This window comes from Diabrotica undecimpunctata, chromosome 3, assembly GCF_040954645.1.
Source record: "Diabrotica undecimpunctata isolate CICGRU chromosome 3, icDiaUnde3, whole genome shotgun sequence".
NCBI lineage: Eukaryota > Metazoa > Arthropoda > Insecta > Coleoptera > Chrysomelidae > Diabrotica > Diabrotica undecimpunctata.
This window is the reverse complement of record NC_092805.1, coordinates 119,028,932-119,044,428: the sequence shown is the minus strand read 5'-3', so window position 1 is coordinate 119,044,428 and position 15,497 is coordinate 119,028,932. Positions and strand designations below refer to the sequence as shown.

The 15,497-nt window shown below is 30.5% G+C and overlaps 1 protein-coding gene across 1 annotated transcript in view; it reads left to right on the top strand.

Moving 5' to 3' along the window:
• PolrMT (mitochondrial RNA polymerase) overlaps nucleotides 1–15,497 on the top strand; it is a 32,042-nt gene that overhangs the window by 2,179 nt on the left and 14,366 nt on the right. The window contains exons 3-5 of the mRNA XM_072526744.1: nucleotides 186–624; nucleotides 7,679–8,429; nucleotides 11,401–12,190. Of these exons, the coding sequence (XP_072382845.1) occupies nucleotides 186–624; nucleotides 7,679–8,429; nucleotides 11,401–12,190 (1,980 nt within the window). The remainder of the gene's footprint in view (nucleotides 1–185; nucleotides 625–7,678; nucleotides 8,430–11,400; nucleotides 12,191–15,497) is intronic.

Genomic DNA, 15,497 nt, shown 5'->3' with positions numbered 1-15,497 from the left:
ATACAAAACTTTTGACAATAAGCTTTTTTTAATATATGTTTTGTAAGCTTTTTAATTTTAAAATTGAGCTATCCATTTATTCAATAACAAGCCGCCTCTTGGTGGATCCATGTATTTAAGATACTATAGATAACAGATTATTATGTATTTTCACTCTTACATGTTTTAAAATATTAAAATTTTAGTTACAGATAATTCATCATGTCAGCGTAGAGCAAATGTAAAAAAATTAACCTTTAGTGAATTAGAATTACTAGCAAGCACAAACTTAAATTTAAGCGAACTTCACAAACTCAAGGAAATCTTGCAGAATCCAACAGTAGCCAATGAATATAGTTACAATAACTTGAACATTATTGATAACCTTCCATCAACAAGTACAAGCAACATTGATTTTGTTAATATTAATTCAGGAGAAAAGATTGAGAAAACTGTTAATCTGACTGTTCCTGAACACCTAGTTTCTCAAAATGTACCATCTAAAGATATACCAGAAGACACAACATCCACCAATGAAACATTCAATACTTTTTTTCGACAGCCACTCCCAGCTGCAGATATAATAGATAAAATGAATGAAAGTGATACAGCTGAGTGTTCAGCAGAAGAAGAGGAACTCGAAAGGTAAATATTTTTGTAGTACATATAAAGATATTTTCAAAATGGTGAATGTATAAATAGCTCCACGGATATGAAGTCATTATTTTGATAATGAAGCATTATAAACAAATATTTCATATAAATAAGTTAACACAAACAAATATAATAATAAACATACAAGTGCTTTAATACTCCGTCACTTGGTCTCTCACAATACCAGAACCGCCAGCAACATTATTTCTCAACTAAAGCAAACATTTTCTAATATAAATTTGATGCACAGCTAGAGAATTGATCTCACGAACTTATCTTGCTCTTAGTGACTTCCATGTAAATTATCCAAGCATTTATTGCTGCTAGATTTAAAACTTAAAAGAAAAGTGCATTGGCCATCTTCTCCAAGCATCTTTAGTTTATTGTGTCATTTAATGGACTATATCAACAACATCCTTTGCACTATCATAAAACAAAGAATTATATGCTATTTGAAATAAATCCATGCCAGTTGTGGATGATATGATAGATTTGTCTGTTTTCCAACTCTCTGATTTGGTGGATTTTCTACCAAATGAAGTGTTTGAGTTCATATGAGCATCTTGTACTGCAGAGTACTACAATTGCTGTATATCTAATTCTTTAAGACTTGTTGATCATTTTGTATTGTTAAGAGTTTTCATGCTTCTGTTGATGTACATAGGTGAATATGATGTACATAATACATCACCTTTAAAAAATTGAATAAACATAAATTTATAAAATTCAACAAAAGAATAAAACATAACGAGCTACTGCAATAGTATGAATTATTTGCCATGTTTTCCTGTTTTTGTTTACTATCACCAATATCTTTTACAAAAAAATTTTGTTCTACTTTCTTTGTGCAGGTTTTTGAGTATGAGAATATGAATAAATGAGAAATTCAAAAGTGCTATACTTAAACTTATCTAGTATTATATTAATTTGGGATGGGGATACATTTAAAAAAAATGTACGAATGAAAAGGAGGGAATTATAAGGAGATTGATTTAAGAAAAATAAAAAAGGCTAAACCTTTCTACAAAACCAAAATGCATACATAGTCAAAAAATAGGAAGCAAACACATTTGCCTTGTATTATCCCTCTACATTTCTGTCTGATTTTCCTTCTTATAAATTAACAGTTTTTATTACTTAAAAGTTCAGCCAGATAAAATTACAGAATGTCAATACATTAGCAAAGTAAATAAAAATAAAACTAAGCAGATAGCGAAAAAAAAAAAACAAAAAATACAAATTCAGACAAATCAGGTATTAAACAAATACTCCTAAAATTAGATGGAATAACTTTATAACTGGGTAAAGCTGTAAGATGAATTCAAATAGTAAAGTTTAGCAAAACTACTTAGACACTACCTCAGCTATAGCACACTATCATGATAACATCGACATTAACACATCATCATCATCAACAGCTATTCCATCTATCGTCGGATGTAAGCTTCCCTTAGGTGTGTTTATTAATTTCGTGACCATTCCATTCGAGACCAGCCATTTGCTTGATGTCATCAGTTCATCTGGTTTAAGTTCTGCCTCTACTTCTCTTGTTTGCTCTTAGTCGTCATTTAATAATTCACTTCGTAAGTTAGTAATAAATTCATTAACACTTACTATCTATTAAAAAAATACATATAAATTAACTGAAAAATAGGTATTACCGAACATACAGACTATTGCTGAACATACAAAATTTTAGGTTGTACACAAAAAAACACAAGAGATCATTACAGAATATAAAAAAAAATTAAGTGACATACCCTATATAACTAAAACTTTGCACTTCACTGCACTAAATACATAATATGTAAAAATAGTTTAAATGAAAAATCAGGTTTGATTAGTTAAAAAAATTGTCTTGACCAAATGTCTCCATAGAAAATTTGGTAATTAAGTAAGACGGTACACCTCAAAAATGCCAAATGTTTTGTGGACAGCCGAAAGAGTGAAAAAAAAACCTAAAATGTTTTCTTTGCTGGAAAGTAGTAAAAGTGCCTTAAAAATATAGAAAAAAGTATTATTAACCAAAAAAAAAAACGTAAAAAGCGAAAAAAAAAATAAACGTAACTACAAAATAAAAAAAAAAACACTGATTTTTACTATTAAATTATGAAAAAAGACGTTATATTATTTAAAATAGTCAAGATTTTTAATATTTCAAAACAATATGGCGGAGATTCACAAGAAATTAAATTTTATGTACATTCGACATTGTTGCCACTTTTAACCTTTAAAAGATCTAAAAATTTAATGAAAAAAAGATGTAAGTGAAGCAGAATACAGAATTCATTGATATAAATTTAATCTCCGTAGACATCTCATAAGCATCAATTAATTTGTTTCATCAGAAATAAAGGCGAAACAAGAAAATATTATAACTCACAGTTTGTCCTTCTATCCAAATAACTCCACAAACTACAACTTAAAACACTTAAAACTTTTCCATCTCTCTTACGGGCTACGTGTCCAATTGTGACAAAACAAACTAAAAACAGGCCGAAAGCTGAGAGAGACTCCACCAAGTCCATCGTGCCCTGACGGTTGTCAACATCGATTTCCTTGATGACAAAATTCATTCTCTCGCGAGCATACATTTTTCCCACCAGCCTAAGTGGAAATATTCTTATTTATTTCATGTGTAATTATCTAGGCGGAACCGAAATCAAACGAAAGAACAATTTGTTTATTATAAACAGACTCCAACATGTTTAGATTATCAATCACAGAAACGCAAAAAAGATTAAGAATCTTAAAAGTGACTTTTCCTTAGCCTGAAACAAAATTAAAATTTTCAAAAATAATTCGTACTGATTTTTTTAACTATATAACTTAATTTGTAAGTACCAAATTCAAATTTGTGTGACGTTCGGTGACATGTTGATCTAGAAACTTGTCTTCCAACAACGTCATTCCACAAAACACTTAACTCCATATAAGTTGCACGGCGATTTTTCAATATCATGCTTCTTAATGCCCTTCGATCTGCCTCAGTTATTTAACTTACATACACGTACATTTCTAGGTTTTGTGACGACCGAACCTGTAGTTTTGTATCTTTTGACTATATTTCTTAGTACTCTATACCATGTATATAGTCCAGGAAATGAAGCATTTCACCTCGCAATTTTTTCGTCCTGCGTGGATTGACTTGAAATTTTAACAGAAGGTAGGTAATAGCCTAAGGATCAAAATCTATATCGAACCAAAGTGCGCCAAAGCCTTGGGGGTGGTTGCCACCCCATCTCGGGGGTGAAATTTTTTTTTACGTTTTAACCACAGGTTTCGATTAAAAAAGTGATTCTAAACAAAAAATGTTCTATACATTTTTTTTGTAAAACTGATATTTTTCAAGTTATTCGCGATTGAAAGTAACAACTTTTAGACGAAAAAATCGATGTTTTTAATCGATTTTTCGCGAATAACTCGAAAATGGTGCATTTTATCAAAAAAATTGTAGAGAACAAATTTGTAGCTTTTAAAAAGAAAAATACAATTCATTTTTTAAAATGTTTTTGCGATATAATAGGAACCGAAATACGGCCTATCAATGTTCAGCGGTTTTCTTCATATGCCAAACTCGAAAGATTCAAAGTCAAATATCGGGAAAATGATGCATTTTTTGAAGAAAACTCATAGAACCTTTTTTAAAGAGCATAAATAGACCTATCATAAAAAAAGACTCTAGCTCAAAAATTGAGTGAGTTATGATGAAAATAAGGTCAATACCTCATTTTTTTACGAAAAAATCGATGAAAACAACCCCCTAACCACCACCATAATTAAAATCGATCTTCACCCTTCTGCAATTCTCTTTGTACATGTATTGTTAATACGTCCAAGAAGTTTGACCCATTTAAAATGCTTAGTTTTAGAAAAAGTACAGCTTAAACCGAGAAACGATTTACAATTTCATATTTTTTAACCTTCTTTTTTTAAATATCCCCGAAAGTACTGAATATATGAAAAAAATAAAAATGTACCAAATTGTAGCTTTTTTAATGACTAAAATTTTCCTTTATTTAGATTTGTTGTACAATGAATATTTGGCTAGATATAGCCGTTTAAAGCATCGATTTACGATCAAGCACCATCTTTTTCGAGCCCTTTAAACTCACCCCATTTAAAAACCAAGGGTTCCAAAAAGATTTAATTCACAGATCCTTGTAGCTCTTAAAAACCTCTACAAAATCGTTTTTGAAGAAACACTCTATCGTTAAAAATGAAGGAAATACGTTAAAAAAACCAATTAATTTTTTTAATATCAGAGCAACAGATTGGGGATGGTATTCCAAAGATGGTTTATTATTACCCGTACGCATGAACAAACAACCTGCACCCGATGAACTTTTGAAAATTATTTTTTGCCAATGCAAAAAGGATGCGGCGTTTCATGTGGGTGCAGAAAAGTTGGTTTATACTGTAACTCTACTTGTTCTGGGTGTTCAGGTGAAGGGTGCAATAATAGTCCACCAATAATTAAAGAAGATGAGGATGACATAGATCACGATGAAGATGTAATTGATGACGAATAAAATTAATATTATAATTGTTTTACCTATAAATGTAAATATTTTCAACTATTTATGTAAATGTATAAGAATATATGGTGCCTTTTTATGTTGATAAATTTTTTTGTATTTAATTCTACTTTTTTCAATTTATATCTATTAAATTAGTTTATAAAAACTGCAATGTTGTAAAGGGTGATTTTCAAAAGTTGAAAAGTATCAAAATTTTGGCAAAAAATTGTTTTCACCTATAGTACTCATAACAATTAATTTTTAAGGGTTGAAAATTTATGAAATTGTATTTTAAAGTATAAAAAAATCACTATTTAACTAATTCAAACCAAATTTCACTCATCTTAAGATTTGTAATGTTATTTTACAATTTTTGAAAATTAGGGGTAGTTTTCACCTCTAAGAACAATCTGGGTTCATCGGCATGACAAAAACTATAAAGCAGAGGGTGAGTTGAGCTTAATTCCAAATTTTTATGCAAATCGTTCCAAGGCGAAATCATTTTCTTAGCATTACTAATTTTTTTTACATTAATCTCTAACAAGGGTTGCTTTTTAAGGGTTGAAATATGATGGAACTTTATTCAAAAGCACGAAACTATCATTATTTAATTAATTCAAACCAAATCTTACCCATATTCAGGTTTAATATGTTATTTTATAATGTTTGACAATTAGAGGTAGTTTTCACCCCTAAGAACAATCAGGGTTCGTCGACATGACATAAACTATAAAGCAGCGGGTGAATTGAGCTTAAATCCAAATTTTTATCCAAATCGATCCAAGGCGAAATCATTTTTTTAGAATTAGTAATTTTTTTACATTAATCTCTAACAAGGGTTGCTTTTTAAGGGTTGAAATATGATGGAACTCTATTCAAAAGTATAAAATAATCATTATTTAACTAACTCAAACCAAATCTTACCCATATTCAGGTTTAATATGTTATTTTATAATTTTTGACAATTAGGGGTAGTTTTCACCCCTAAAACCCTTCAGCGCACTTCGGTTCGATATAGATTTTGATCCTTGGGCTATCACCTACCTTCTGTTAAAATTTCAACTCAATCCATGCAGGACGAAAAAATTGCGAGGTTTTAACTTTTTTCGAGCTTCATTTCCTGAACTAATAGTTTACTAATTGTTAATGAATATGTTACAATTGTAACATATAGAATTTTTCATATAAAAATGATTGCACGTCATTCAAGATTTACGACGTCAGAACACAGCGTTACCCAAACATCAGAATAGTTAGTAAGTGAGGAATTTTTAAAATGTCAACTATTTGTCAAACTGTTATATTAAACTAAAATACATAAGAAAACATTTAAATACAAAATTATATATTCTAAATTTTAAACTTACCTCTTTTAGAGCATTAATAGTAAAAATGTCCCGCCATTATTTCTTGTTCAAAATAATCTATCTTATATTATTATGAAAGCTTATCAGCTTTCTACAGACTATTTATTTGTTTTGGCATAGCACAATCACAATACACAACAATAATTAATTTTTAAAGCTGTTAATCTAAATTTAATATGTATTTATAAATAAAATTTATTAATATATATTATATTATGATCAAATTGTGTAAGAAATCAAAACATAAACAAAATTCTTACTCTAAAAAAGCGGAAACACTTCAAACTGCCACACACTGAACTGTCAATAAAATTTGAAGTATTCCCGTATCAGTTACGCACAATTGTCTAATCTATTTAATTAAAATTATTATTTTGTGAAATATTAGACTTAAAGAGTTATTTCATAAAATTTATATTATTAATAATAACAAATGTTTTTGGTTATTTGACGCCTATGAAAGATCGAGCAGTTCCGTATGGGTTTCGTATTATTAGCTGTGTTAGGTAAATTTGAACTCTAAGGTTGACGTTCTGGAAATTTTAAATATAAGTGACGTCACTTTGTATAAATTATGACGTGCAACGTTTTTACTTTGAAAAATGGTATATTCGCGATTTCTGAATTGGATTTTCCAAAACTAAAAAATTTAATAATTGAACTAATTCTTTCATCGATAACTTTACCTCGACCCATTTTAAAATCCACAAATGGCAAGAAGCTTTACAATATTACAAAATACATTTGACATTAATTGACAATTGTTTTGATATCACTTTTCCATAGTTTTTCTGGATTTAATGTAATTATGAAAAAATCAGTGTATGTTGATTTAAGTGAAACAATTTAGTGAAAAAATTATTTCTTATTGTTGAAAATAAATAAAACCATAAGGTTACTTTTTTTTAATAATAAAAATGCCATAATATGGGAACTTATAAAAGCATGTCGAGTCTTGATTTTTTTTTGGTAATTAACATAAACTGCAAATTCCATAGATGGTTCAACTGATATGAAAAGGGGCTTGTAATTCATCCTTTTCTTTTTTCTAATTTTCTTTCATTTTTACTTTTTTTTATTCAAATTCAAACTTTCAATTCAAATTCAAAACTCAAAATAATCATTAAATTATTTTTAATTGTCTTTTTTGGTTTTTAGCATAAAGGCTGTTAATACATTATTTCAACCAGAAGTAACAGATGAGCAGATATCAGAAGTAGAGGAAGTAAAAGATCCTCCAGATAAACGTTTTGTAAGAATAGGTATAGATCGTAATCGCAAAAAGGAAATAGCTACAAAATCTGTGGCAGCTTATATAGAAGTATGTGGACATTTAAAGAATCCTCAACGTGGTTTAACTGCTCTTAATTTTCATAGGGTTAAGAGCAGAAAAATCAATAGTAGAAATTATATACCAATAAAAAGCAAGAAAGTGTACAATACTCTCTTGAGAGCTTTCGCACACAAAGGCGATTTTCATAAGATCAAAGAAGTTTTAGAGATCATGCAGGAAGAGCACATTAACTTGAACATTCATAGCTATGTAGCTATCTTTGAATGCATTGCTAGAAATAAACTCGAAAATTATCAAAAAGAGTTAGAGAAGTTTGTGAAACAAGCTTCTGCACAAGGCATCACCTTTGATAATATAATGAACGAAGGAGTATTTTTAAATAATGAGAGAGAGCTGGTTTTAAAAGCGATAAATCATATTAATCCAAAGTACAAGCCAAAGTATAATAACCCCACGGTTTTGTATAACAATAATTTAGTCAATCATTTAAATAATTCGGAGCAAGAACAACCATTTGCTACGACCGATAAGGAGTGTGATGGACTTTTTACTCCTTCAGCACTTATGGATCGAATTGAAAAGCAGATCCGCATGGAAAAAGAAGGATATGTCACAGTAAGTTCTAATTATTTTTTACAATTTTACTAAACATTTTTATACTACGAAAGATTGATTTTTGGTTATCACAGCTATTCTGGAAGAAAAAAATCCAGTCCATTGATCAATTTTATTTTTGATAGTCATAGGATAATTTGGATATTTATTAGACCAGTGTTTGTGTTGATGTAACGCTTAAGAATGCGCAATAATATATGAAATACTAAAACATAGCTTTTACCCAACATAAAAAATATATTTTATAATGACACCTTGTATTTCGGGTTTATAGACGCGGTCTGGAATTATTTCTCCTTGATGTTTTGTTTGCAACTGCACAGGCATTGTCAAAAGTAACGGGGAGGGTACGTAAAGCTATAAGGTCAAATCTAAATTTAATATTGTCTTGTATTGTGGCGATAACAAGAATACTCAACAGGTAAAGATTATACAAAAGTAAAGGAATATTTAGAAATCGAATAGTATCATCCTTTCACAAAAGAACAAATAACAGTTATCCATAAATACGTTACCTTCCGGAAATGCCAGCGAGTTCTATGGCATCCATCCTGATTTCCTTATCAACTACGAAAAATCATCATTGATATTGGCGAAATTCCACGAGAAACCTAGACTACCACCTAAAAGACTACCGTACAATTGTTTTGTTGTAGACAATGTCTACATTACAAAAAACATTAATCTATAACAGAATAAATTCGATACTACTTAAAGCTATTCAAATCGAATAAAACGAAGATATCACTCTGTACATATGCATAGTGGGAACTGAAAACAGATCATTCTGATGTTTGACAGTATTCATTAGATTTCGTAAAATGCTAAACCAGGTCGATTTTTATTCTAAAGGGCAACTCCAATTTGATTTGTCATCTCTCCCTCTTCAGTTCCTCAGCCGCTTGACTTTAAATGCGGTGTATAATATTTTTGCGGCAAATCATTAGAGAGGCACTTCGATGGAGTATTCATACATCCATGATTTTTATTTCCATAATAACTATTTTTATGATATCGAAATTTCGTTCCTTTTAATGATCGCATCATGATGATACAGCTGCAAAATAAATTACTGAATATTAATATAATACAAGTCTATGCACAGTTGACAAACCAGATGAAGAAATTGATCATATATATATATATATATATATATATATATATATATATATATATATATATATATATATATATATATATGAATATATGCCTATAGCCAAATGAAACAAATTCTACGGAGCACAAAAAACATGAAACTAATATTATTATGGGAGACTGAAAAGTTGTTTCGGAAATTACACAAGATATAACTGGAACGTATAGACTTGGAGAAAGGAACGAAAGAGGGCACAGGCTAATACAGTTCTGCAAAGAATAGAAATGCATTATAGCCAATACTTTGTTTTAGCAACCTAAAAGACGACTATATACTATCACCAAATTGGAAGGAAGTAGCAGGAAAGCCACGGTCACTTATGCATTCCCACGGTACCTTACAGAGGGACTTCGACTAGTCCATTCGAAGTGCCCTCTGCGTATGTTCCAGCTTTGGTGGAATATTGGTATTTTTCACATGATGACTGAAATAAAAACACATTTTGAAAGGTGGAAAATGTCCAACCACAGAGTCTCTGTTCAGACTCTCAGGGTACAAGAGACCCTACATGGGAGCCGAAACCAGACTAGTCATGAATTGAAAATGTCCCATATTTATATATTCAGATCAGTCGGCCAATAGCAAAAATCGTAGATATTTTGAGGTGGGGCGATGCGCATCGAAGATGACAATACCTGGAAATCTCCAGCTCATCAAGAGGGAAAGATAGTCAGAAATAAAATTGACCACATTATCATTAGTAGAAGGTTAAGAAACAGTATTTCATCACCAAAAAGATATCGAAGTGCAGACGTAGCAACTAACCATAATCTGCTATGTGCTGGGTTCAAACTAAAACTAAATAGAATAAAAGCTCTGACAACTCGGAAGAAATCTAATAATCGGCTCCTAACAAATGCCCTAATAGCATATGAGTTCGGAAATAAGATAAATCGTGAGATTAAAAACAGCTAGAAGGATTTTAACAAGAAAATATAGGCCAAAATCTAGATATAATGAATTTCGCAATGGTCACCATAGCAAGCGAAGCTTTGAAACCAGAAAAAGACCTAAAAAATGAAAAAAGGATTGGATGACCGATAAAGTACTAGACCTTATTTAACAAAGTTGCTAGTGGAAAAATAAAGACGAGACTCGATATAAAGAAATATATCGACAAATAAGATACGAAGTTACAAGATACAAGATATTTTTAACAATTTTCATCTTATACACTCCTCTAAGTGCATAACTGGTCAAACATTTAACCGTGAATAACTGTAACCGAGATTTTAAACAAATTCACATATATAATCTCCCTTATCACCTATGACAACTTCACAACGGAAGAAATCAATAGAAGGATGTTACTGACGAGCAGGTGCTACTTTCAATTAAGCAAACACTTGAGAAAAAACTTGATAAAAAAACCAAACTAAGAAATTCATTCCACTATCGCTGACATATGAATCGGAAACATGGACTATTTCTAAACAGATGTTTATCATCTACTCATCTCTGAATGAAAGAATAATATTTAGTGCAACTTGTGAAAACAACATCTTCATAAGAATAGGTAGGCTAAAATGGAGAGGGGACACCTGTCAAGAACGAATGAAAACTACCAACTCAGACGAACATTATTATCAATGTGTATGGGGTATTGAAGTAGGACACGAGCAGTGAGGTGGAAAGATCGTGTAAACGAGGATGCGATGAAGATTGATACTGCAAATTGGCAACGATTGCAATGGACAGGAACGATTGACGAAACAGACTAGGAAAGGTTGAGGGTTTCAATTTAGAATCTCTGATATTTAATATCTGTATAATTTGTAGAATGTATGTAAAATATTTCTTTATAACTATTTTTAGATTCGAAGTATTGTTAGTAAAACGGAAGTAAGTGATGAAGTAGAAAGGCATCGCAAATCCTTAGCAGAACACTATAAAATGTGGGAAGAAGAAGCCCTTAAAGCTTTCAACAGAGACTTAGCAACTCTAACAGCGCAAAGAAGTGCAATAAATATGGAACCTTACATAAGATCCATACCGGCTAAAGATTGCATAGCTATAATTGTAGAAGAAGCAAAAAAGATGTCTCAAGGATCTGAAACCTACAGTCCAACTGTCAGTATGCTCTACAAAGAACTAGGAAGTAAAGTTTATGCGAGATATAAAATAATTTGCAAGCAGAAAAATGGGGTTTTAGATAAAGTGACTAATATCCATAAAACTTACTGTAGTAATTACGCAAATACTCACAAATCTCTAGATATTTTACCCGAGAAAGAAGTTACAGTGAATCCCAGACAAATTTGGCAATGGATCGATCATAGTTTAAAAAGGAAAGGTGCTACACTTGAGATGGATCATCAGCAATGGGCACCAGCAGTTTTAACTTTCATAGGAAAATTTTTATATCACATTGTTATGTACGATATCAAAGTCGATGTTAATGTTTTAAGGAATACCAAACATAAAAATTACTTACCGGCTTTTTACACAATATTTAGAAATCAAGGAAGATTGGTTAAAGAAGAAGTGAAACCACATCCTGTTTTGTCTAAACTATATCGACAATCTAATCCAGAAACTTTGACATTTCCTACCTACGAAGTTCCTATGGTGTGTCCACCTATACCTTGGATATCTACAGATATAGGTGAGTTTTTTCCCAAGATATCTAAATGGAAGTATTTTTGAAAAGTATATACCTATTCTTCTTTAGCACGATATTTTATTCCACTTATGTTTTAGATGTAAACAGAATGATAAAGTACGGTTTTATTTTATTAATAATATTGGATGTTCTAAGTTTAGGGAACATCCATAAACTACATCGTAAAAAATGTTGCCCTCCTCCCCTTCGTAATAATAAGCCGTCGTAATAAGCCCAGCCTCCTCCTTCTCTACGACGTAGTTTATGGATGTTTTCTTACATGTAATATATTGCTTATTTAAAAAGATAAAATAAGTCAAAACTGTTTTGATTAACTTTCCAAAACTCTCCTAAGAATATTTTACAAACTAGTATTATTATTTATTCACTTTTAATATACTTTCAGAAGTACTCCCATTTTTTTAATAAGGCCTTTTGTATATTTTCGTCTAAAATCAATTGCGACTATATTTTAAATATATGCTCATGTATGATTAATAAATGGGTATATATCACTGTATTTAAAATCATCAATATGTATTACCAAAGAATATAGACGCATGTAGAAGGGCAGTTCAAATGGGTGATTTGAACGGTTGTGACTGCGTAAACTCAAACCGTGGCCGTCGGCTTAAAACCATCATGAAAGATGTAGTTAGGGGGAAGTGGGAAAGGAGTATGAACGGAGCAATTTATTTAACTTATGCATCTACTTGTATTCAAATTCCAATGCCATTGATTTGCAAACAGTCTTTTTTGTTTTTTTCACAACAAAATCTTTATTTTTAATATATTCAATTTTTAAATTTTTAATTTTAAAACTTAAAAAGGTATGATATTTACAATATTCAAAGTATTTATTTTTTTTTTATTACATGTAAATAACATTTTATAACTTTGAATTAAAAATAGGTTTGTTCCAACACTACGAAAAACCGTCACATAACTTTTTTTTATACTGGTTTCGTGCCCCAAAAATTAACGAAACATTTTTAAAAAATTTCAAAATTTTTCAACCAAAAATTTAATTTTCTCAGAACTTTTCATAAAACTTTTTAGACAATTTTGACTTTTGTCCTTTAATTTTCAAGATTGTCATTCCACCAGGATACTTTCCCGTTGAAATTCCTCACGGCGCTTAAACACAGTTATCTTTAAGCGCTGGCATGACAATGAAATTGTACGGCGGCCATGTCTACGTTCAATGTATGCCTTATCGTCCCTTTAATCTTACCTAAACAATATTCCAGGTCTGCTTGATATACTTCCCAATTTGTTTTACGAGGATTACGATAAGTTTTCTTGATATGCTCATTGCCTGTCTCGATGATCTGAACAAGACACGTCATCTAAAGCATGCCATTTTTTAACAGTTTGGTATTTGTACTGCCCCAGGTCAGATGGTAAGCATTCATATCATAGCCAATAATTAATTGCAGTTCATTTTTCATGCAATCTCTCACTAACTGTTCCAACTTGATGGTTGTTCGGGATCATCATATGGGAGGTATGCTGATCTTAGAACTATCTCCTTCATAACTCCTTCCTCTATAACCTTTATCTTTACTGTCGTTCAGTCTGTGGAACAGAGATCACAACCAGTTTTCTGTGTTAAGGTCTTGATTTTGCCTCTTTAGACGGGTCCTGATAGTTTCTTCATCAAGTTTTTTCTCGGGGACGAGACATATTATTTGGAACAATTATATTTAAGTTTACTCCCTCCCACAGGCCCGCAATAGTTTTCACCACTTCAGTCGTCCATTTTTTTTATACTCATTAACACAGTTCACCCACAGGGTCCCTAAACGATGTTTTATGGAACTGCAGAAGTTCATGTTGATCTCAGATAGAAGTCTCATCAAGTGCTTGCTCTAGTTTGTTAATGATCAAATTTGCTTGAGCCCGATCTAGTTGAGTATTCATATATTGATTCTTCTGAATACTTTTGTCATGGTGCTTTATGACCTAGTCTGCTCGTTAGAGCACCTTGGTTTCTTAGCAACTTTGTTACGAGGGAAGTGATGGTATTCTCCCGAAGTTTTTTTTTTATCGTCGGGTGTTGCTGATTTGGATTTGTTAGGATTTGCTATGGTCTATGTCCCAGCAGCCATTTTTGTCTTTTTCTTATCTTCCTTTGTTGAGCTCTAGTGAGGCGTTATTTGAGACTTACTTATTTATGTTTTAATTTAAAAATCCGAAATTATACTTCACAATTTCGAATTTGCAAATTGTAAAAAATAATTCTTTGGTGTATGTGCTAAAAAGCAATTCTAGCATACTAACAAGATCAGGAATTATTTTTTGATCGAAACACCTTACACTTTTTTGAGCTGTCTTTCTCGATGATTGACTTTTAATTAATTTTATTTATAGTTTATAAGAAAAGAGTTTTAATTATATTATTTGTAGATTTTTACATATTTCAATTAAAAATTTGAATCATAATATTTTTTCTAAAAAGATTCATTTATTAAAAGTTAAAATAATATTATTTTCTTAAAAAAAAATTATAAAACGCAAACATTTAATGCTATTCTACGACCACGCGGCATCTACATATAAAAATATCTAAAGTTGCATTTGTTGCCCCACTCTTTCATATTTTAGAGCAATAATAGCGCTGACATGACCGCTCCCTGGTGGTACTAATAAGGAACTAAAATCTTGATCCACCTTTGCTTCTTTTTTCTAACGTATGATCAACCTTTGCTGACGTTAAAAAATAACAGTGAAAGATCCTTCTATATGCATGGTATATATTCTTTGGTATTACTATCAAAACAAAACAAGAAAAGAAAAAATATGATTTCTATTATTTTCTAAACATTTTTGTACAAAAACCAGAAATCATCACATATTATAATTCTAATTTTTGTAAAACACTCAGTATATAGTTTATTTTTTGGAAGAAATCTTCGTCTTAGGAAATAATTTTATGCCGTGTTAATAAGATGTCCGGTATATTTTTACCATCCAACTACCTGTTTTGATTAACTTGCCGGTTATGGCATTTGTTTGCAACTAATCCCTTCAAACAAGCCGTAATAATCCGCTTAAAAAGTATCGATTTCATACTATTATAAAATACCATCTAATTAGACTATATATAAGCTACACTTCTCAACATATATATATATATATATATATATATATATATATATATATATATATATATATATATATATATATATATATATATATATATATATATATATAAGCTACACTTTTCAACAATTGAAGTAGATATTATGAAAATGTGTATTTTATTTTTTGTTGATATGAAAATGGAGTGATATAAATAAAGATTTAT